Consider the following 21,825-nt stretch of genomic DNA (forward strand, 5'->3'; position numbering starts at 1 on the left):
AGGACAAAGGAAAGTGAACATTACTGTTGTCAGGATCTGTACAGGACTAGTTTGCCATGTCTGAGACAGGAAGCTTAGAGAAAGAGATAGGGTACTCCCTAATATTGTGATAATGTTTTCAATTGACTGTCACCTCCTTTAGTTATCTTATAGATTTGAGCAGTTATTGAGGCAAGCCTTTGTAACACTCCTATAAACAAATAAGAGCATATGCTTGTAAGATGAAATTTCTATTAGTAAAGTAACTCTACAGCTGTTCTCTGTTTCATTTGAATCACAGTTGCTAATCATAGCAGCTTCACACACATCTCTTATTCCCTGAAGCAAGCTGACCAACCTATAACAGAGTGAGACAGAACCCTTTTTATAGTGCCATCAGCACAATATTTCCTGAACTTCTAGGGTTGGACATATATAATCAGAAACTGGGTAAGAAAATAATGTAGAACTGCAGGATATTTTCTCATTATGCACATTATAAAAATGGCAATCTTTTTTTACAGCAGTAGGTAGGAAACTTGGGTCCTTTCTTCTTAACTACTGTAATTTTGGTGGCTGAGGGAAGGTATCCAAAACCTCTTCCTTTAGCTTTGTAAATCAGTTAATGTGCCGTAAGAAACACCATGAGAAAATAAATATGTATCCCTAGAGTGATTTCTGCACTAGAACTGGGAGTAGCAGAGCTTGGCTCATTTACCTGCACTTCTGAATATCACATCTTAATTTAATAATTGAGATTAATTTATTGCAATTAGAAAAAAGTAGTTCCTGATCAGTGATGTTCTCATTTAAGAAGCAGAATGAGGTTTGCATCATATTCACAGCTGTTTTTTAAAGAGGTTTATTAAAAATCAAGCATATAATACCTGAGAACCAAACATATAATATGTTGCATGGCTGCTAAACCTTGTTATACATATTTGGGTATATGTTAGGAATCAATCATGAATTTATTCTTTTGTATATGGCCTTTATCTTGACATCAGGGGTGCCCAGAAAACTTATTTGGGCTTGTGCCTGTGACACCCTGTGTAGCCCTGACTTAAGCTGAGAGCTTTAGCCTTAACACCAACCCATTAACTTACCATTTCCAGGCAAAGCATCCCTTGTAGAAGTCTTAGAAGAGGGATGGCCTGTGAGTGAGCATCTGAATTTCCTCTTCTTACTCCCTCTTCTGACTCTTGAGGAAACTCCAGCAGCTGACTAATCTGTTAACCAGTTGCCATCTCTAAGTTGTGACCTGTGTGGGAACGGGCGCATTCCTTCTGTTTCCTTGCAAAGTCAATTGGGTTAGTATGAACTATGGAGAAGAGAATCAGCCACTTGCTACTTCCCAGCTGAGAAGTTTGCATGACTAATGTCAAAACAAGGGCAGAGGCTGGGAAAGGAGGACAGATGTCATCATATGTGGTTACCTGTGATGCAGGAGAGGTGGTTCAACAAATTTGTCAATTCTACAGCCAGATATAGCGTAGAGTGTGGAAAAACATGTCAGCCTGACCTGTAGGTGGAACTCAGAGCAAATACCACAGCTAATTCCAACAGCTGTCTTATTCTGGTTGATGATGTTCTTCCCCTTCAAATTCCCCCCACGGTTTCAGTTACGTGGAGTACTTGTTCGTGTCCTGTGATTCATGCTCTGGGACTGAGCATTGTTAGGCAGACTCTGCACTCTCCTTCAGAGATACTTTTCTTTTAGTTGTGGATGAAGAATTCTGTTTGCAGAGGCAGTGGAATGCTCCATGATCTTTGGACCAAAGGTATTATTTAAATAATAATTGGTGTTGTTTCATTGCTATTAAAAGACCAGATTGTGGGTGTTAGAGCAAAGTAATCCCAGAATCATAGAGAAAGTCATAGTTCTCTGAATATGGTAATAATGAAAGAATGTTACTTAAAGAGGGGATAGTGAAAAGGAAAAAAAAATGCATTCACAAATTGAGAACTGTGGAGACAGATTTTTTAGAATGTAACAACAACATAATTAAACAAATCCTGTATTTACAAATTTAACTTAGTGTAAAATAGTTTTCTAAAATAGAATGAGCAATAGGAAAAAAAATAGTAATTGATTACAACAGTGACAATTTCTTTATGGAGAAACACATAGGAAACATAAGTTGTCTGAGCAATATTATGTTTTTAAAAATGTCCATTCCAGATATTTATACTGCATGTCTGAGTATTTGGGTGGAAGGAATACTACCATTCTCAGACTTTGCTATGTTAAAGGAATTTCCTTAAGTTTTTCCATCCCTTTGATAACACTTGCTGAAATCATCCTGTATTTCCAACGAAGGAGAAGGCTGATAATGCATTTGAGCACAATTTTATTTAGAACTCTCTAGGATAGCTTTCATGTCAGTGATGAAAAGTCTTAGTTACAGATGTCTTCAGGAGGCTCACAACACTGCTCATGGAGCTACTCAGTGTTGCACAGCATGGAAATTTAAAAAAAAAAATCCCTACTCAAGAAAAGTCAAAACAGGAGGTTACTAGTTTAGTGGACAGTTTTGTTTTGAGATCATGGTGAAATAAGGGAGAGGAGAGTCTTCCCATAGAAGATATGTACCTGATGTAATAAAATAAATTAATTGCATGTTCTTAGATACTCTTTAAAAGTAAATTTTGAAAGGAATTGAAGGAGTTTGAGTCAAACACCACAGATTTGACAGTATCTTTCAAAAGACAATGACTACATCCAAAAGTGAAAATGGGAAAAAAGAGCGCAAATGAAAACTCAGGCAAAAAATAAGGGGGGGGGGGGGGGGGGGGAGGAGGAACTATTGTCTGTGATGCTTCAATTTGCATATATTACACACTGAATTTAGAGGGAGAAGAAACAGAAAGCACAAGCCAATTTCAAAGCAAGTCCCAGAGGGCTTTCTCACAGTTACCTTCAAAAGTAAAATGAGCAAAGTCACCTCTTTTTCTCAAACCTCTATCTTAGAGTTCTTCAGGGAGGAAGAACTTTGTATTCAGCCAAATGGGAGCTGCCTCATGACTCCTCTCAAACTGCTTTAGCCAAAATAAAAGCAGTCATGAATAGGGCCACTAAAGTACATGTACTCATACGTTTTCTTCTTTCGGTAAATAAAGAGCTGAATGTAACTACTGGTGCATACTGACATAATTTCAATTAAAATACTTCTCCATTTTTCATCTCTGACATCCACAAATAGTTTGTAATCCTGAGTCACGAGGGCATCTCTGGGAATGGCTGACAGAGCTTTAAAAGGCAAGAAAAACACTTGCCATATAGTGCCTTTTCTGTAGCACTTCTTTAGCAAGGAAAAATGTTTACCTCCCTGAGGACCAACTTCATGTACTTCTGAATGTCAGAGATGATTTTTTAAGCCCTGGGTCTTCAAAGCACTCCTAACTCATCAATTATCACTAGCATCCTGAAAAAGTGCCATGGACACAGAGGCACAATGCTCTGAAGTGGAGTGCTCATGCACTGGACCATGACCACAAAGTGGGGCAGTTCCTTCTCCACCATTAGCCAGTAGCAGGCCATGCCATGAAGTAGAATCTGTCTTTCCCCTCTTACCTGGTCCCTTTTGACTCCTTAACAATTCTGGGACATTGCCATTCTTTCAATGGCCTGAAGTTGTAAAAGAGAATTGAGCACAGAATTTGTATTGAAAACGTCCTTGAAAATGCCTAAGAAATCATATAAGTAGCCAACACAGAGACTCTTTAATTCCTCTTCCTCCCCACAGTCTTCTGGAGACTGCCTCCAAGGAGTTGCATCAGCTGGTTAAAGGCATCCTGTAAAAAAAGGAAGAGAAGCCGTTCACAGCACTGAAATGTTTCTGTCCCACTTCATGATTCAGCAACTACCTCTAAATCAGCTCACATAAGAGAAGCAGTTTGTCACACACAGTGACCTCCCTTGCCAGGGTATGTGGAGGTATGTCCCTCTGCAGACTCCCAGAATCCTTCATCGTGCAGCCATCCCCAGCTACACACCACCTGGAAGACAGCATCCAGGACAGTCTGTGGGACCTTTGAGACTTCTGTCCTCAGCTCCAATTCTAACCCATAAAGAAAGGCAAGGAGTGTTATCTGTTGTGTGTTTTTTGTTGGTGGTGATGGTGGGTTTTGTTTTGTTTTTTTCCCCTGGATTTTATTTCTCTCTTTTTTATTTTCACTTCTGGTTTTGGTCTTTGCTGCTCTGAGACAGTCATTGCAACATGTCTTGCTATAGCAGTATACTCTGTCTCTTCCATTTATGTTTCCAGTCACCAAATTGTTTTAAGTCCTACTCTTATGAACCTGTCCTGGATCAAAGAAAAAACAGGGCTATAGGGCTATCACATTTTTGTTGTTGTTGTTTGTTTGTTTGTTTATTATTATTTGACTGAAAGCAAAAATTCTTGTTCACAGGAGAGAAATATGCCTGCTGAGAGGGATTTTCTGTAGGTTTCTATAACTTGGCACAGGCAATTTTATTTACAATCATAGAAACATAGAATAACCTGAGTTGGAAGGGACTCACAAGGATCACTGAGTCCAGCTCCTGGCTCCACACAGGTCTACCCAAAAATTCAGTCCATATGACTAAGAGCATAGTCCAAAGGCAATCAGGCAATTTAGGCAATCAGTTGTGTAGTTTAATTTGGTGGGACCCAACCTAGGAGAAAAATTGCTCAATAAAAGTTGCCACCACATAGCAGGTTGGTTTGTGCCCTTGTAGTCTGGAGCAGAAAGAGAATGATCTCTGTTTACAGCAATGAATTCTGCATGAGCCCCCTTCCCTCTTCTGAGGAAGAAATCAATGAGTCTCGCTGATCACAAAGAAAATTTTTTATACCCTCTGACACACTTAGGATTCATTCTCCTCGTTCCTAAGAAAAGGCAGTCTGAATCTAGAAATAAGTATTTACTAGTTGTGTGTTATATAGTACATGAAAAAAAAAAAAAAAGAAAAAAAAAAAAGACAGCTGACTGAGAAAAATTCTGTGTTAAACAGAAAAAGAGACCTGCACTCCCAGAGATCTGGGTAAAGGTAAAGACCAAAGTGTACAAGCTTAATATAAAACCTGACAAAAAAAACGGAAACCATCAGAAAGCTATGCTACCAGTCAGGACAGCAGACATCAATCTCATTGTTTTTAAGTATTGTAAAAGCTGAAGAGTTTTACATCTGCTCCACCAAAAGAGGATTCTCTGCGTCGTTCAGGAGAGTGATAGATGTTTTGAATGGGTTGGTGTGGAGACTTCTCCCAAATACATGGAAGTAGCACAGGAGACAGACAAATGTGCTGCTAACCAGCAGCCACAAGCGAGTCAGATGAAGGAGCTGCTATTTCACCAATAAATGAGAAAGACATGAGAAAATGGCCCAGGCTTTTAAACAGGATTAAAGGCCCCTACATCATGTGAACCCAAGCAGTCATAGAAGTGTTTTGCTTATAAGAGGATTCATAGTTTTTTGTTGTTGTTGTTTTTGTTTGTTTGTTTCTAAAAAGATAGTAGTTTTTCTTTAGCTAACTGTGTGATATATAGTCTCAACTCTTTTAACTATGTAGGATTACTCTCAGTTGTCTTTTACTGTAGTGAGGTATAGGTTCCTGTTGCAAAACTAAAGGTCACACATTTCATCGCTTCTGGTAGCTGACATCATCGTAAAGTCTCCCCCACCTCCTCCTTCTGTGTCACTTTCTTCCCCTTCTACTTTCAGTTACCCCATCTTCTTCCCCACACAGCCAAGGGCAAGCATGCTCCCCATTCCTCTTTCCTCTGTGCCAGACATTCTAGGTATTCATCCTGCCCTTTGCAGATCAGTGGCTCTGCGTTCCTCCCATAGCATACCCTATCTGCAGTAATCTTGAACCTCATTACCTTCTTTGTAAACCAGAGGCCTGTCATAGGATGATTCTTGTTGCTAAAGGCTATGAAGAATACAGAAATACTTCTACCAGTCAGGGGGAAAATATAAGATTAACTTTCTCAAAAATCACTCTGAAAGCTTCCTGTTTTACCGTTTCATTGGGAGTACTCAAGAAGGTACTGGAGTGTTTTCAAACTCTAAAATACTTGCTTAATTCTTCCTTCTTACAGTATCATGGAGGTCTGCATATTCTTTCTTCATGTAATAATACTTCTCCCAGGTAAGAGGAACATTTTAAATTGTAAAACCTGTTTTGATTACTTGTGTCCTTCTATACATTTTCATCTACTCAGAAATTCCCTAGTAGTAATTAAACATTCCAGTTGTACAATCAAAGTCACAGAACCTATGTAATATATATTTAAATTATGTGCAGAGACTCTATTAAATATCTAGTAAGTATTTTCTCCAGGTTTATATCTTTACATTACACATACTTTATGTTGCTCTTAAATTTTCAATTTAAATCAATCTTTAAAAATGTGTGTATATCACCTCTGTATACCGTAGAGGACAGCAGTATTAAACTGATAATGGACAGTTTGATAAGGAACAACTGGAGTTTTTGGCAGCTGCAGAGATCACTCTGCAGTTTGGTGTTCCAGAAAGGCAGTGAAAACTTTGCTTTGGGAGAGAGACTGTGAATATCCTCCTCCTTTTTAACACAGCAGAGGTATTTGCACCTCCTTGGACAGAGGACTGCATTTTCAATTGCAAGGAAAGACTCTTCTCCTAGCCCATCAACACCCATTATAACAATGGATACATGCTGTGGTGAAAGTGGGAGAAAAATCATCCCCTGTGTATTAACAGTATATACTTTTGTTGCATGAAGACTTACATGTAATTGTGTTTATTGACTATTTCTGTTAACAAAATCAGCAACAGAACTTTAAATCTGACATTTAATTTGCCATTACATTCTACATTAATTACAGAACAGTTAAATCTGACATTTAATTTGTCATTAAACTCTAGATTAATTCTTCAGTGAGACAGAAAGTGTTTACCTGTTTCTGACTTTCTGGTCATATTATCCTCAGACACCGATATTTACCACACAGTGTGCACTTTACATTTTCTTCAAAACTGTAATGCTGTGTTGTTCTATGAAGAGAATGAACTTAACTTTCAGAAAAGAAATTATGCAACTATCTCTTTTGTGGCAAAATCTCACTACATACACATGCAAGAACCCTTGACCTCTTGCCTGCTGGCAACCTCTGTATGGTAGGCCTTCCTTGGAAAGTGAAATATAGGAAGTAACAGTAATATAAATATATAAGTAATATAGAATAATATAGTATGATAATGTAGGATAACATAGTATAATAATATAAAATAATATAGTATATAAGTAATACAGTATATAAATAATATATATATAGTAATATAAGAATATAAGTAACAGTTTTGTGACCTGAACTCCACAGGACTAAGTGTGTCAGTTTGCAGAAGTAAGTATCCTCCCACACCTAGTGGGAGAATTTGTGTATAAATGCTGGTGATTTTGTTGCTATTATCGTTGTGTTGCCTCTGTGACTTCAAATACTTGGTGTTCTTTTTCAGCTGATGAAAATCTTAATTTCTTATCTTTCTTTTTTAAGGTATTACTGCCAGTGGGCATCAGGTGAAGTCATTTTTCAATCACACTGCATACCTGTCTTGCTATTTTACAAACTCTCAGAAAACTGACATAAAGGATTTAAGAGTTTTTTGGCAAAAAGGTGTTGCTGAAGTGGTGCATGAAGTATACTATGGCCAGGAAAAACATGACAACCTTAGTCCTAAATACATAAATCGCACCAAGATGGATATGAACAAATGGACCTTGCAGTTGTTAAATGCAAGGATTGTGGATGAGGGACAATATACCTGTATTATACAGCACAGAGACAAAGAATCACCAAAGGTCATACACAAATCTGAGTGTTCACTGAGCATCATTGGTAAGTAATCTCTGCTAATTGACATCTGTTTTTGTTGGTGGTGGTTTGATGGTTGATTGGTTGGTTGATTCTCTGTCACTTTGTTTAGTCCAGAAACTTGTGGTTGTGTCCCCAGGCCACTGGAGATGTACCTGCACTGGAGCAGAATTTCTAAATATCATTCTCAATAGAAAATCCTCATCTCTGAATTAGCTAGCTCTGAATTAGTAGTACTATGGTGAAAGCAATCAGAAGAAGTAGAAAATAAAGAAATAATTTGTTCAACATTGAACATTCCTGACTCCCACCCTATCACATTTTATAGTGGAAACCATTCTGCCTTCTTTCTGTTGCTTCCTACAAGTTTTATGGCTTTTAGGACCCCAGAAAATACATGTTTTATTTACATCTGATGCACTGTCTTCTATTAAAAGCAATAGTATTAACATTTACTACTAAAACATAGTATTAGCATTGTTGGAGATAAATCACAATTGAAACAAAAAGATCTCTGCAAACACCCAGCTATTTTATGAAGATATAAATTGTAGGGAAAATTAAGAAAAGAGCAGCTCATATGTGGAGGAGTAGAAAATCATATGCTCAGTTAAGGGAGGACTGAAAATATCTCTGAAGAAAAAATGCAGGCATTGATGAGACTTAACTTGATTTCTTTCATGTTAAAGGACAGAAAATCTTTGGAGGGATGGGGTTCAGTGAGGAAGCAATATTGTCCTAATATGTATAATACTTTAGTAATTCATAATATATATTCATAATGTTTTTCTATTTTAAATTGCTCTCTTGGCAACCTTTGTTCATGTGGCTGTGTTTTCTCTACTCCTAGGATAGTGGTAGTTATTAGTAATAAGAGCTTCTAACTTCCACTGGTGTTCTCAGACCTCAGAATACTGCTTCAAAAGAGAATAGGCCATGTGTAACAGCAGCCAGAAACAGAGTACCAAGACTTCTGAGCCTATTTAGTAATGTGCTACCAGCAGATGTTTCCTCAGCCCACAAACAGATAGAACGTCTAGATTAATTCTGGTTCTCCCAGAATTTATTTTCATGACAAGTATTTTCAGCAAACTTTCAGACCTCATAATTGGCACTCAGTATCAAGATCTCTAATTTAAGAGCTGCTTAGTATCAACCATTCAATTAATTCAACATGTTACAGAAGTCTTATACATAAGCATTAAAACTTTTCCAAACCTTTAATTTAGGAAGGTTCTTTTACGCTATTTGCTGCTGTGTTTCTTTCAAATTACTTTCTGTTCAAAAAGCTCCCAAAGGAAGGAACAATATGGAATTCCATGAGAATAAAAAATATTAAAATAAAAAATATTAAAAAAAAAAATGTTGAAATGTGCCTGTGCTTATCTACTCTTTCTTAACTAGAAACTTACAGCATGCATAGAGAACTTTTTTGTATTATGGAATTTCACACTTTTTGTATTATGGAATTTCACTCTTAAAATGGACATAAGAAAGTTTGACTGCTATACAGGAATTAAAGGACAATCACAGAAAACTATCTAGACCACTTGATGACCAAACCTATTCCAAAATACCCAAGCACCTTCTAATGTAGTTTATGCATCTACTTCATATATATTCCATCAGGACAATACATAGGTAAAGGTATGTATATTATATGAATTTTATAAAGCCAAGATTATTTATATAAGAACAATGAACACAGATCATTCTCCAGAAAAGGTGGGTTTCGTAATGGAAAACTTTGACTCTTAAAACAGACAAGGTAGGGATTTTGTGGACAAGCTGCTTAACTGGAAATTCTGATTTTTCTGCTACAGCATGTATGTAGTGCTTACTCTGGATTGATCAATACCTTATTGATCTTATATATCTTATTGAAAAGACTAGGAAAGCTATTTAAAAATAGGCTCTCTTCAAATTCTTGATGGTAGATCCAATGCCAGAATACAGACTAGAGTTTGTGACCTCATTTTATAGAAGGAACACTGAAAAGTTTAAAAGCATGAACAAAAGCTCTACTAGAATTATCTGAGGGCTGGGAAAAAATACAGTCCAAGTAGAGATGTTGAAAGATGAATCAATTACTTTTTAACAAAGAAGACTTTAAAGAGTCTTGTTTTCAGAGTATGGGAACCTAAAATATACATAAAATAATATCTATTTTAAAAGGCTAATTAATTCATTGAAGATATAAAAAAAGTCAGTGGCTGGGAAGCAAGTGAGTAAGCTGCATTGTCACTTTAGGATGCAAAACCAAAACCAGGTAGGGTGATTAAGCCATTGGGAAAAATAATAAAGGCCTGATGGATCTGTTGTGTCTTGAGGTAGCCTACTTGGAAGATGTTATCTTTAATTACAAATATTGTCCTGAAATATGCTTTTCTGTTAGCAATCCAGATACAAAACTCACACATAAGTAGTGCACACTCTGCATGCAAGCATCATCACTTTTCAGTAAATTAAGCTTCCCTTCCAGAAGCCATGAAAATGAAAGTGCTTTGATAAGGGTATATCCCCCTATTTCCAGTTGCTTACTGTCAATAAGATTCAAACTCTTAAGTCACTTGGATGATATGGCAAGTTTCACAGCCATGGATTACCTTTCTGCCCTCCCCATAAAATGCTAAGAATAAATACTCCAGACCAGGAGCTCAAGTGAGCAGTCAGATAAGCAAGTCACACCTTGAGGAGAAAAAGGAGGCTTGAACCCTCCCAAGGGACAACTTAACTACATTTTAGGGTGCAAACAATATGTTTTTTTGTTTGTTTGATTAATTGATTGATTTGTTTTTCCTTCTGGACTCTTCCAGGCATTTAATAGACTAGATTAAATCTGTTTCCCTATGTACTGGCATAGAACAAACAAAAGCAACATGATTTTAGCTTGGAGAAGAGGAGAATGAGGGGTGACCTTATTTATGTTTGTAAATATGTAAAGGGTGAGCGTCAGGAGGACAGAATGGGTGTAAGCTGGAACATAGAAGGTTCCGCTTAAATATGAGACAAAACTTTTTCATGGTGAGGGTGACAGAACACTGGAACAGGCTGCCCGGGGTGTGTGGAGTCTCCTTTTGAATGTCTAGAGACATTCAAAACCCACCTGGATGCACTCCAGTGTGACCTGATCTAGTTGTTCCTGCTCCAGCAGGGGGATTGGACTTGATGATCGATCTTTCAAGGTCCCTTCCAATCCCTAACATTCTGTAATCATATTTCTTCCTCCATTTATATTAAGGATTCACTGGGGCAAGGATTACAGTATGGATCCAACACTTTGAACATGTATATAGAAGAGTCAGACCCCTTAGGCTCATATTTTTCTAAGAATATTTTGCCCCATCTCCAATATTTCTCCATGTTGTCTTTAGCACAAAAATACTTTGACTCTGAAATACTTAAGTGTTTTCAATGAAGTCCTGAGCCTGTTACTTTTTTGTTTTCATTAAATGATCCTGCTTATCCTTCATGTTTTATGTTTACACAGTCCTTTTTTTACCAGTTATTTCTTGCCTTGGAAACTTGGCTTTTTAAAGCAACAGGCTTGTTTTTCATTGATTGGGATGAGTATGCAGTGTCACAGAGTAAAGAAACCTGTACTGTAGTCACTTCCACATTTTAAGCTGAGCTAAGGGAGGCCTACGTTTCAAGTTAAGATGAGTGAATTTCTTTCAGCTGCAAAACAATCACTTGTAATATTGACAGACACCAAGGATGTGTCTACCCATGACAACACTGGACCTTCAACTTACCTCATCTGAAATCCCTCAGATAATTTATTTGCACACATTTAAAAATTAGAGGTTTGTATTTCAACTCATAATTAATCAAGAAGTTGAGGGTAGGTACTACTGTATCTCTCATTCCAATTTTGTGCTTAAGCAGGCCTGAAAGTTGTCCAGCTTTGATTATTCTGAAGTGTCAATTGGTCCAAAGAAGATGGGAGAGATGGAGTCTCACTCTCTGGCTGATCTGACCTATGACATTGAAATGTCCCAAGGTGAAGGAGAAGCAAGTCAGTGTATGCAACAAAAATATAACAAACCCTTCTTAGGACCCACATTGCTTTTCTGAGAAGATTGTTTAGATTTGATTATGCCTGAAAATCTCAAATAGTTGACAGGAACTGTCACAAGATGTGGTGTGTCCAACTCATGATGCTTTTTCTTTGCTCTGTTTCAGCCAACTATAGTCAACCTGAGATAACACAGCTAACCTCTGGGGAACTAAAGCCCAAAGAAAACTTGAATCTTTCCTGTTCTTCCAGCGGAGGTTATCCAGAACCCAGGCAGATGATTTGGCTAATTTCATATGAAAACACAACAAATAGGCATATACATCACATGGATGTCTCACAGGATGCTGTAACAAAGCTGTACAATGTTACCAGCAAGCTGAATATCACAGTTCCTACAAACATCCTCACTAATATTAGCTGCTTACTTCACCTTAGAGAGGAGCTGGGGAGCCTTGTCTCAGCGCCACTAGTGATCGGTGAGTCTTCATTTGCCAGTTCTGATTTTTGCATGCGTAGGAGATGGGAACACTGCAGTAGAAATGATCACAGATGGCAGCATAGTCAAGGCAGAGAATAAACTCTAAGCAGCAGTATGGTCTAGTTACAAGGGTTGTATGTTCTCCATCCTGTTCACTGATAGCCAAGGCCATCAAATTCCTTCTCCTTATCTTTCCATGGGAAGCCTTATTAGAGCAGGGAGTTGGCACAGGGAAGGAAGACTACTGCTACACTGTTTAGAACAGGGCATGTTCATCCCTTCCCTAAATGCTGCTGCAGCAACAAAGCAACCTGGATGCCAGTATTAGGCTTCAACCAGTCTCTGGAGGTGACATTTCACCGTTAAGATAGAGGTTGCTGCATCACAGAATCAGAGAACTGCTGAGGTTTGAAGAAGCACCTGGAGATCACCCCACACAAAACAGGGTCAATAGGTAGCTCAGGGCCTCATCCAGTTGGTTTTAAGTATCTCCAATCATGGAGACTCCACAACCTCTCTCAGCAATCTGTTCTAATGTTTGACCACCCTCACAGTACATATGTTTTGTTTTGTTTTGTTTTTCTGATGTTGAAGTGCTTGAGCTGCTATTCCTAATCTCTCTTGATAGAAAGGCTGAAGGTTGAACAGAAGAGACCCTTGGACCAAATTTAGCTCACAGACTGCCAAATAGACTGCACTGAGCTTAAATGTAAAGACCATGAAACTTTGACCAGTCTCAGAAGCATTCCTGGTGGTTTTCATAATATTTGGCATATACAGTGTGTATTCCAAAATGACCATTTAGGGATTTTTTTCTCTGGGATTGTGGTGAGGGGTTTTTTTTGTTTGTTTGTTTTTTTGTTTGTTTTCCAGACACCTCTTGTAAGATATGTATGTTCTGTGCCATCCTAAATATTCCCTGATTTATTAATGACTACAGTTTCAGTTGTGTTTAGGTATTCTTTGTCTGCCTCACAGTTTGCTACTTTTACTTTTCTAGCTGAATACTGTATGCCACAGTGATCCCTCGTGGATCAGGGTTCCATATGAATGACCCTTTCTTTAGACTAAAAATGTATTTTATTTATTGCTTGGGATAGGAAAACATCCAACATCTTTTGATTTTTATTTATTTATTTTATTTATTTATTATTTTTTATTCATAAGCTATAGCACAAACACATAAAAATAAAGATGCTTCCCACTTTGGTCATTCACCTTGCACATCTCCTTTAGTGTTGAAGCTGTGCTTCAACTCACAGGAACACGGAGCCCAGAGATGCTGGTAGCACTGCAAGAAAGCCTGCTAGGGAAGTACAGGCTTCCCAACTTAACACTTACTGCAGATGTAAAAGAGGATTGCAACTCATTCCTAAAGAAGTTCCACAGAGCAATTTTCTTCATTTATCTTTAGCTAAAGGGTTAAGTCATCAGTGCTATATATAGTAAACTGCCTCTGAAGTCCTTACATGAAAGTAATGTAAATATTGTAATGTAAAATTGTATTGTATTATAATTGTAAAATATATATATAATACAACATATTGTATTGTAATTGTAAAATAATATAAATATATACATAATTTTAATGTAATTAACATTAAAATACAATTCAGAAATCTTTTGAGGTTTGCATAGCCTACATGTTGCTCAAGAGTAATACCATCAATAGTATTAGCCATAATTGTGCATCCCCCTCTTCCCTGTTCAGTTCTCTCCTCCCTTGCTTTATGAAAGTAAGCCACTTGATAAATAGTGATGGTGGGTAAGAAACCAGCAATTCTAGATAAAAAACAACTTTGATGACAACTGACGCTGTATTTGTTGCTATCCCTAGCAACCAAGACCTCAAAAGCGCAATAATCAGAAATAGAGGGAAACTCCCTTGAACTCCTTGCTTCTTTCACATCCCTTATGGCTTTTCATTAGGCTTCAATCATCAGTTCCAACAGATACCAAATAGTGAGAAATCCCAGGTTCTTGAAATTCGCACAGTAGCACAGAGTTGCAGTAGCACAGCAGTGGCCTCATAGGCCCTTGTATTAATCAAGCTGCTTATTTCTCATGTTATCCAAACTTCAGAAATAATAATTTGCCTTACTGTTGTTGATGTCATTTAGCCTTGGTGGACTTGCTGGTTATTGGAAATGGAAATAAAGCATATAGATAGTGATTATTTAACATTATTAAAGTACTGTAAAAGTAAAGGATACTGAGGGCCTTTCCCTAAACTTTTAATTCACATAATTTTGAGTTAGATTGGTTAAGCCAAATGTCACCAAATTAAATCTTTGTTGTGTGCATGTCCTCTGTTTTCTTATTCAGAGATACAGAGAGAAGAAATGGAACAAGGGAAGGTAAATTTCTTTGGCCCACTTATAGCTGTAATTATACTGATCACACTTCTTCTGGGTTTTGTGATATTGAAGAACAGAAATATCTCATCTACCAGCCAGAGTGAGTAATTACTTCTTATTCAGCTTTACCTATATATAGCTGCTGACAGAAAATTGGCTTTTATGCTGGACTTAAATTAAACTTCCTTGGACAATTTAGTTCCTGCAACAATTTAGTCTATCCAGCATATCCAAACATTTTTCTCTTATCTCCTCCTGCAACCATTTGTCCCTCTTCTTTGTGCTGTGTGAGATTGTCATGGCACAAACATACCATTTTTTCCTGCACTTCCATCTTTTTAATGGCTTATTGTTAGATTTGGCACTTTATAAATCTTTCTTGTCCATCAACATTTATAAGAAAAGTGGAGCTGGAAGAAGGATGAGATGAGGCTTCTGTCAAATGCAAGTATCACTGTCATCAATGAGGTGAAGGATCCAAGGCATTGTTCCACCACAGGCTGCCTAGTACTAGACTGGAAAAATTATCATATACCAGAACAGAATGTGATCTTTGTTTTGAATTTATCTGTTTTGTTGCAACACTAAGTCTCAGCAGTCCAGGGTTTATTCTGCGCTGAAAGGGCCCTTATGCTGGCATCAAAGTCTATCCTTCCTTTGTAGTAAGAAGGAAATTCATTCCTCACAGACAGTCCTCATTCCTCACAAAGACAAAGATCCTGAGGCCAACCTCATTCTTCCAAATTCTAAGATAAATGGACATGTGTTATCAACACTCTTTCAGCTCCTATTTCTCATGTTTCTGTAAATCACACATTCATTTATTTTAGGTGTCAGTCTACCAGTCTAGAAGCTTGAAATGGAGGCCAACAGCCAGAGTGTTGACTGGGAACTATCTCTGCATACAGTGAGGCCCGAGGTCCCATAGTATTGGATGCTGTGCCACAACAAGAATCCTCTCCAGGTACTCTGCAGAACAACATGCAACATGTTTGTCTGATGACTGAAACCTACTATCCAGTGTTCTCTTTTATTTTTGCTACAGAATGGTAGCAAGTACAATTTTCTGCTTGTCTATTTGACTTTCTTCCACCCTTTGGGAAAACTGTGCTAATTTAACGGGCTTTTAGGCCAAACAAGTGCCAGTGCTCTCCTCAGTCTTCCACATAATTCATTGGCAAGCACATGAATTTTCCTGGCTCTTGGTGTGCTTACTCTGTCTGAACTCCTGATAACAGAAGAGTAGAGGTAATGCCACCTTGGAGCATCCTGCACCCAGTGTTTTGTTTCACTGCCACATGGACTAATGTATTTTTGCCTTCTGTGATACTGCTCAGAAATGAAGAACTGAATTTAGTGAACCCATGAAAACTGGAAAGAAGAGATGAACCCCTTGCCATCCACATCCCACAGAAGAAGGGTTCTTCCTTTCTTTCAGCACAGAGAGATGCAAAGACAATGCCTTTAGCAACCAGACTGGAAGGAGGATGGTGAGATCTGAGGGGCAGAGATCTTCCCACTTTGTCAGTAGTAACAAATATCCAGAGAAGCACAGCAGGAGCTGCTCCAAATGTTATAAGGACAAAAGAGACTCATTTTATTTTTGCTAGGACTCCTTCACAGTCTTGACAGGACCACAAAAAACTTTGCTATGCAGTTAGCAGCACTACTATTACTAGCTAAGTGGCAGCTTTTTTTAAGGGCAGGAGCTGACTTGGAAAAATCCTGAGTGTCTGCATAAGGAGAAACTGTTTAAAAATCAAATAATTCCCCAAACTTGTGCAGTTCTTCAGTCGGATGGTTGAGTTTGATCCCTGTGACCTTTTTGCTGTACCCTTCATTATGCACTGTAACGTCATTAAATCTTGTCAGTGAGAGTCAATGAAGAAAGCAGAACAGGGTGGATTACAGAAGGAAATGTCTCAAAAATTGAGAAAGAGTTGGGCCACAGTCTGTGAATCGTAACAGTCACTGGAAATATGAACAGAGGCAGTGTATTAGTCATGAGCCATAAATGCTTTGGGCAGAGCCACTGTGGCTTTGTACTAGTAACTTTCTTGTAAAACTCCACACCGGAAAGAGGAACTTCAGGACACTTCCCCACCTTCTGAGAAAGTCATGCAATTCCTATAGGATATTTGAAACTAGAAATAAGCTGACGGAAAGATTTGTTTTGAATATAATTTATGGCTATTCTAATTACTTTTCTTTACTGCCATTGGAGCTTATTATGCCCAGATGGTTAGTATCTCTTACACTTTGTTCATCTGTATTCTGACCAGATGCTGTACTGCAGGTTTTTCTGGTGGATGTAAGGAAATTAAAGCTTGAGTTGTCACTTATTTGTATATAAATTTATCTAAATGTATCTAAATATAAATTTAGATATACAAAGTTAAGCTAAGCAGATACTGAGAACATTTTATAAGTAGGTTGTGTTCCAGTTTGGTTGACTATGTTCTCCCTTTCTTAATTGTGTTTCAAAGTGTAAAGATGCACCAATTCATACATGATACTGTGCTCAACTATAGGGTATAGTTTTACCTTTCAGAACAGGTTCTCTGTTTCATTTAAAATGTGCTAGTTCTGCAATTTTGAACAATCTTTGCACTTTATATTCTTTAACACCACTGACATCTTTCAGGAAGAATGCAGTAGAACCGAGATAAAATTTTTCTGAGGTCTTAATTGTGTTTGTAAGCTTGACATTTTCAACATGAACGAGGACATGAACATCACATTCACAAGACAAAATTCAGCTCAGAGTTACACTCTATGGACATAAATTCTCTATCATTTCTGCCAGTTACAAATATTCTTTTATTTTAAATGATGTTAAGAGTTGCTAGATTCCACCTGTTTTTACCTCCATTTTCACGTGGATAAGAGAATTTGCATGTCTTTTTGAGTTAGCAAAATCATTTGGGAGTCTGTTTACTAAGCTATTTACACTAACATCACATACTTTCATTCAGATTAGTATCATTCAAATTATATGAAAAGTCAAAGGTTTTATTTTTATGTAAGAGTTTATATTTGCTAGCAAAGTTATTTAATTATATTAAAGTATATATATGTGTATTATTTTTGTGATATATATATATATATATTATTTTGTGTGTGTGTGTGCCAGTGTTTTAATCTCCTGACATTAAAGCAGTGTATTGGGGAATAATGATATCCTGTGTTCTAGGGGAGGAAATGTTCCCAGAATTGCTCTCAGAAGCAAGTGAATAAAAAAATATTGCTGCAATGACCAAGAACAATACAACTAAATGTTTCATATGTTCATTCATGGACATGCACAACTCTGTGTATGCACACATCCTTGACTTGCTGACCTATATTCTTCAAAGATAAGATACAAAATTACAGCCTGAAAACTTGGCCTTTTGATTCTATTTGGTAGGTTGTCAAATACATCTCCAGTGTGTCACTCAATCTCCTCTAACTCTTGGTTAACATTTGATTCCCTAAACAAAGCATGCATTAAACTGTCAGGTGTACTAACTCAGGAAAATACTCACTAGGTTTCTGTTGTCCCTCTTGATCTTTTTAACTCATGCTGGAATTCATTTTTTGTTGTTTTGTTTTGCTTTTTTTTTCTTCCAAAATTTCCCTTCCCACTCAACTGATTCCCCTCAAATCCTCATTAACATAGAGTCTTGTCTGAACAACACAGAGAGCCCACATTACTGCTACAAACAAGCCCTGTGGGTCTCCAATCTTCCATATGACTAGACTCACTCATGTACCTATACACTCTTGAACTCACAGCCTCAGAACTCTCATCAGTCCTGATGTGCTGCAGAGCTGGTCAGCTTTAAACACAGAGGGTAGAAAAAAACATTACCAACCTTTCATGTTTGTCCACAGTAAAAAACAATAGCCAGCTTATGGAGAAGATATCTGGAAAGTTTTGCTATGTCTCAGAGTCCTTCTCAAACATATTTGCTTAACCAAAAAATAAAAATAAAAATCCTAGCACATGGCAATTCAACAGCTTTTCCAAGATGTCTTAAAAAGGTATGTCTTTTTTAAGAAGACATGTCAACAGCTTTTCCAACATGTCTTAAAAGCCCCTCAGAGGGGCTTTTGACCACAATTCATTGACTACTATCACTCTACTATCACTACCAACAGATATAACCAGACACACACACACATACACACAGACACACACACACACAAAAAAAAAAAATGTCACACAGTGGGTTAGGTTTCTTTGTTCATAATAAGTGAACTTGTCTGTTTCCCCTTTTCTCTAAGGAGGAAATAACTTGCCATCCCTCTATTTGAGGCTGCCAAATTCCTTTTATTACCTTCTCAGTATCCCTACCTCTTCTTTTCTTGCTCTTGAATTAATGATCCCTAATTGCCTCCTGTACCTAAAGGGTGTTAAAAAGCAGACAGTCTTTAGGAAAAATCTTAATTTGTATTGATTCAAATGCATTAATCCTCTGCACCATCATGGGCAGTGAGCACAGTAGGAAGGCACAAGAAAAGTGTAGCTGAAGTATTTGCATTTTTGTCTTCCACAGCAATACACTCAGATTTCCAGGCATTCTCCTTACCTGCTTTGTAGATTTCTTTTTTTTTCCCCCCCTTTTTTTTTTTTTTTCCTTTTGGAAGCATGCATTAAGTCATTTAGCAACTCCACAAAGATGGCAAGCAAACAAACGAGCAGACACTCATTACATACCACAGCATGGAAGAGCTTCATTTAAAAAAACTTTATGTTTAGGTGTAACATTACAGAACTGAAAATGTGAGAAAAGACAAGAAAATCCAATGTCCTAAGGTAGAAAAATACAATAATTAGGCTAAAGGTTGCAATAGATTGCTTCAGGTTCACTGATTAAATGGCAGAATCACAGAATCACAGAATAGCTGAAGTTGCAGTGGACCTAGGGAGACTGCCTAGTTCAAGCAGGACCACCTGGAGAAGTCTGCCCAGGACTGTGTCCAGATAACTTAATTATTTCCAAGAAAAGAGATTCCACAACCTCTCTGGGTGACCTATGACACTTTCACACTAAAAACAAAGGTTTCCTGATGTCCAGTAAGAACCTCCTGTGTTTCAGTTTGTGTCCATTACTTCTTGTTCTGTCACTGGACACCTGATAAGAGCCTGGCTCTCCTTCTTTGCACCCTCTCTTCAGATATATTTACACATTGACAAGATTCTCTTTGTGCCTTTTCTTCTCCAGTCTGAACAATCCCAGCTCTCTCAGCTGCTCCTCATACAAGATACTCCAGTCCTTTTCATCATAGTGACCCTTCAGTGGATCTGCTTCAGTAAGTATTTTTTCTACTTGTGAGTTCCAATTATACACAGTACTCCAGCTTCAGCCTCACCAGTGCTGAACAGAAGGGAAAGATCACCTTTCTCAGCCTGCTGGCAACACTTTTTCCTGATGCAGCCCAGATACTCTTGGCCTTCTTTGCCACGAGGGCGCACTGCTGCCTCATCTTCAATCTTTCCACAAGGACAACCCTGTCCTTTTCTGCAAAGCTGCTTTCCAGCTGGCCTGCCTGAGCCTATACTGGTTACTCTTCCAAAAATGCAGGACTGAATTTCCCTTTGTTGAGCTTCATTGCTCTCTACACCTACCTGAAAGGAAGTTGTGGTGAGGTGGGGGTCAGCCCATTCTCACAGATAACTAGCAATAGGACAAGAGGGAATGGCCCCCAGTTGCACCAGGGGAGGTTCAGTTTGGAGATCAGAAGAAATTTCTTCTCAGATAGAGCAGTCAGGCATTGGAATGGGTTGCCCAGGGAGGTGGTGGAGTCACCATCCCTGGAGATGTTTAAGGAAAGGTTGGATGTGCTACTTAGAGATGTGGTTTAGTGAGTAATATTGATAGTAGGGGGACAGTTGGATCAGATGATCTTGGATCTTGGTCTTTTCCAAGTTTATTGATTCTGTGAAACTAACTTTCACTTGCCTTTCAGTTTGCCCAAACTACAGTCTGTTTCACACCTGCGAGGGCTAACGCAATCCCTGCGGGATGTGTTAGATAGAAAAAGGACTGTGACACTGAAACAGAGGAGAGCTTACTTGCACCGTTAAATGTAATACTGTATCCAGAACAATAAGTAATATTTCAAAAAGAGATTAAAATAGTAAAAATTGAAACGAAGTGAAAAGAAGTGACTATGGCTCCAGAAAGCAGGTTTTTTAAGTGAAGTTTATGGAATTTGACCTATGGAGATGATGAAGGAGAAAACAGAGAATGGACTTGATGAATCAATCTAGCATTCTGATACTGGAATGACTAGACGGATGAGAAAGATGGGAGAGATCCTTCCTTCCAAGTGGCTCTTTGGGTAAACAGCACACAGTATTCCAGGTGTGGTCTCAGTACTGCTGTTACATAAATCCAAGACTGTGGAGCTGAGCAATAAGGAAAGAAAAGATGCTCTGTGGTATATACCCTTATCACTAGATAGCTTTTTTGAAAGAAATAGCAGTGGTCTGGTTCACAATGTCCATTACTTAATTTGCCTGTGGTAGCAGAGTGCATTGTCACTGAGGCAGAAATCAAGCTTTTCTTATAAGACCAGACATCCAGTAGAGGACTAATATTCAGGAACCTTCTTTCTGCAGATTTATTTATTTATTTATTTATTTATTTCTATCTGGAGTATTGTACAACATCCACTCTCCAACTACTGTTTGAAGAGTGTTTCAGTTGAGGTCTGGTCAGATCTTACTAAGTGAAATTGGTACAACTATACTGATGGATAACAACAGAAAATATGGCCAGTCATCTTTGACCAGGTGTATTGAAAAGATCATTTTTTAAAACAAACCTCAATTCCTTCTACTGTTTTAGTTCAACTACAATAAGAGATGTTCATTACACTTAAAAGGTAAAGGTATTTTTTATGTCTTTGAAATCATGGGAAGGCAGGTTAGAAGTGCTCAGAAGTGATCACTAGATTGTATACCTAAGCCTTTGCAGAAATTCTGTTAGAGTATAAGCACAAGGAGAGCTTTTCTGCTCAGGTCAATATTTATGTCCTTCAATTTTATGTAAACACCTAGAACAGAAAATGTGTAAAAATAACAGCAATACAAGAAGAGAGTAGGTTTTAAACAAAATACTCAAATGCTCTATCAGGATGACACTCTGATATAT

At 37.8% G+C, this 21,825-nt stretch overlaps 1 protein-coding gene across 1 annotated transcript; it reads left to right on the top strand.

The window, feature by feature from the left end:
• Window positions 1-5,890: 5,890 nt before the first annotated feature.
• CD86 (CD86 molecule) lies at window positions 5,891-14,788 on the top strand (the record flags this gene model as incomplete). Its single annotated transcript, XM_084295923.1, has 5 exons — window positions 5,891-5,943; window positions 6,070-6,119; window positions 7,507-7,848; window positions 12,010-12,321; window positions 14,649-14,788. Exons 1-5 carry the CDS (start codon window positions 5,903-5,905, stop codon window positions 14,786-14,788), a joined length of 885 nt encoding a protein of 294 aa, XP_084152049.1. The 5' UTR covers window positions 5,891-5,902.
• Window positions 14,789-21,825: the final 7,037 nt, after the last annotated feature.

Source organism: Netta rufina, assembly GCF_964035555.1.
Source record: "Netta rufina genome assembly, chromosome: 1".
Lineage (NCBI taxonomy): Eukaryota > Metazoa > Chordata > Aves > Anseriformes > Anatidae > Netta > Netta rufina.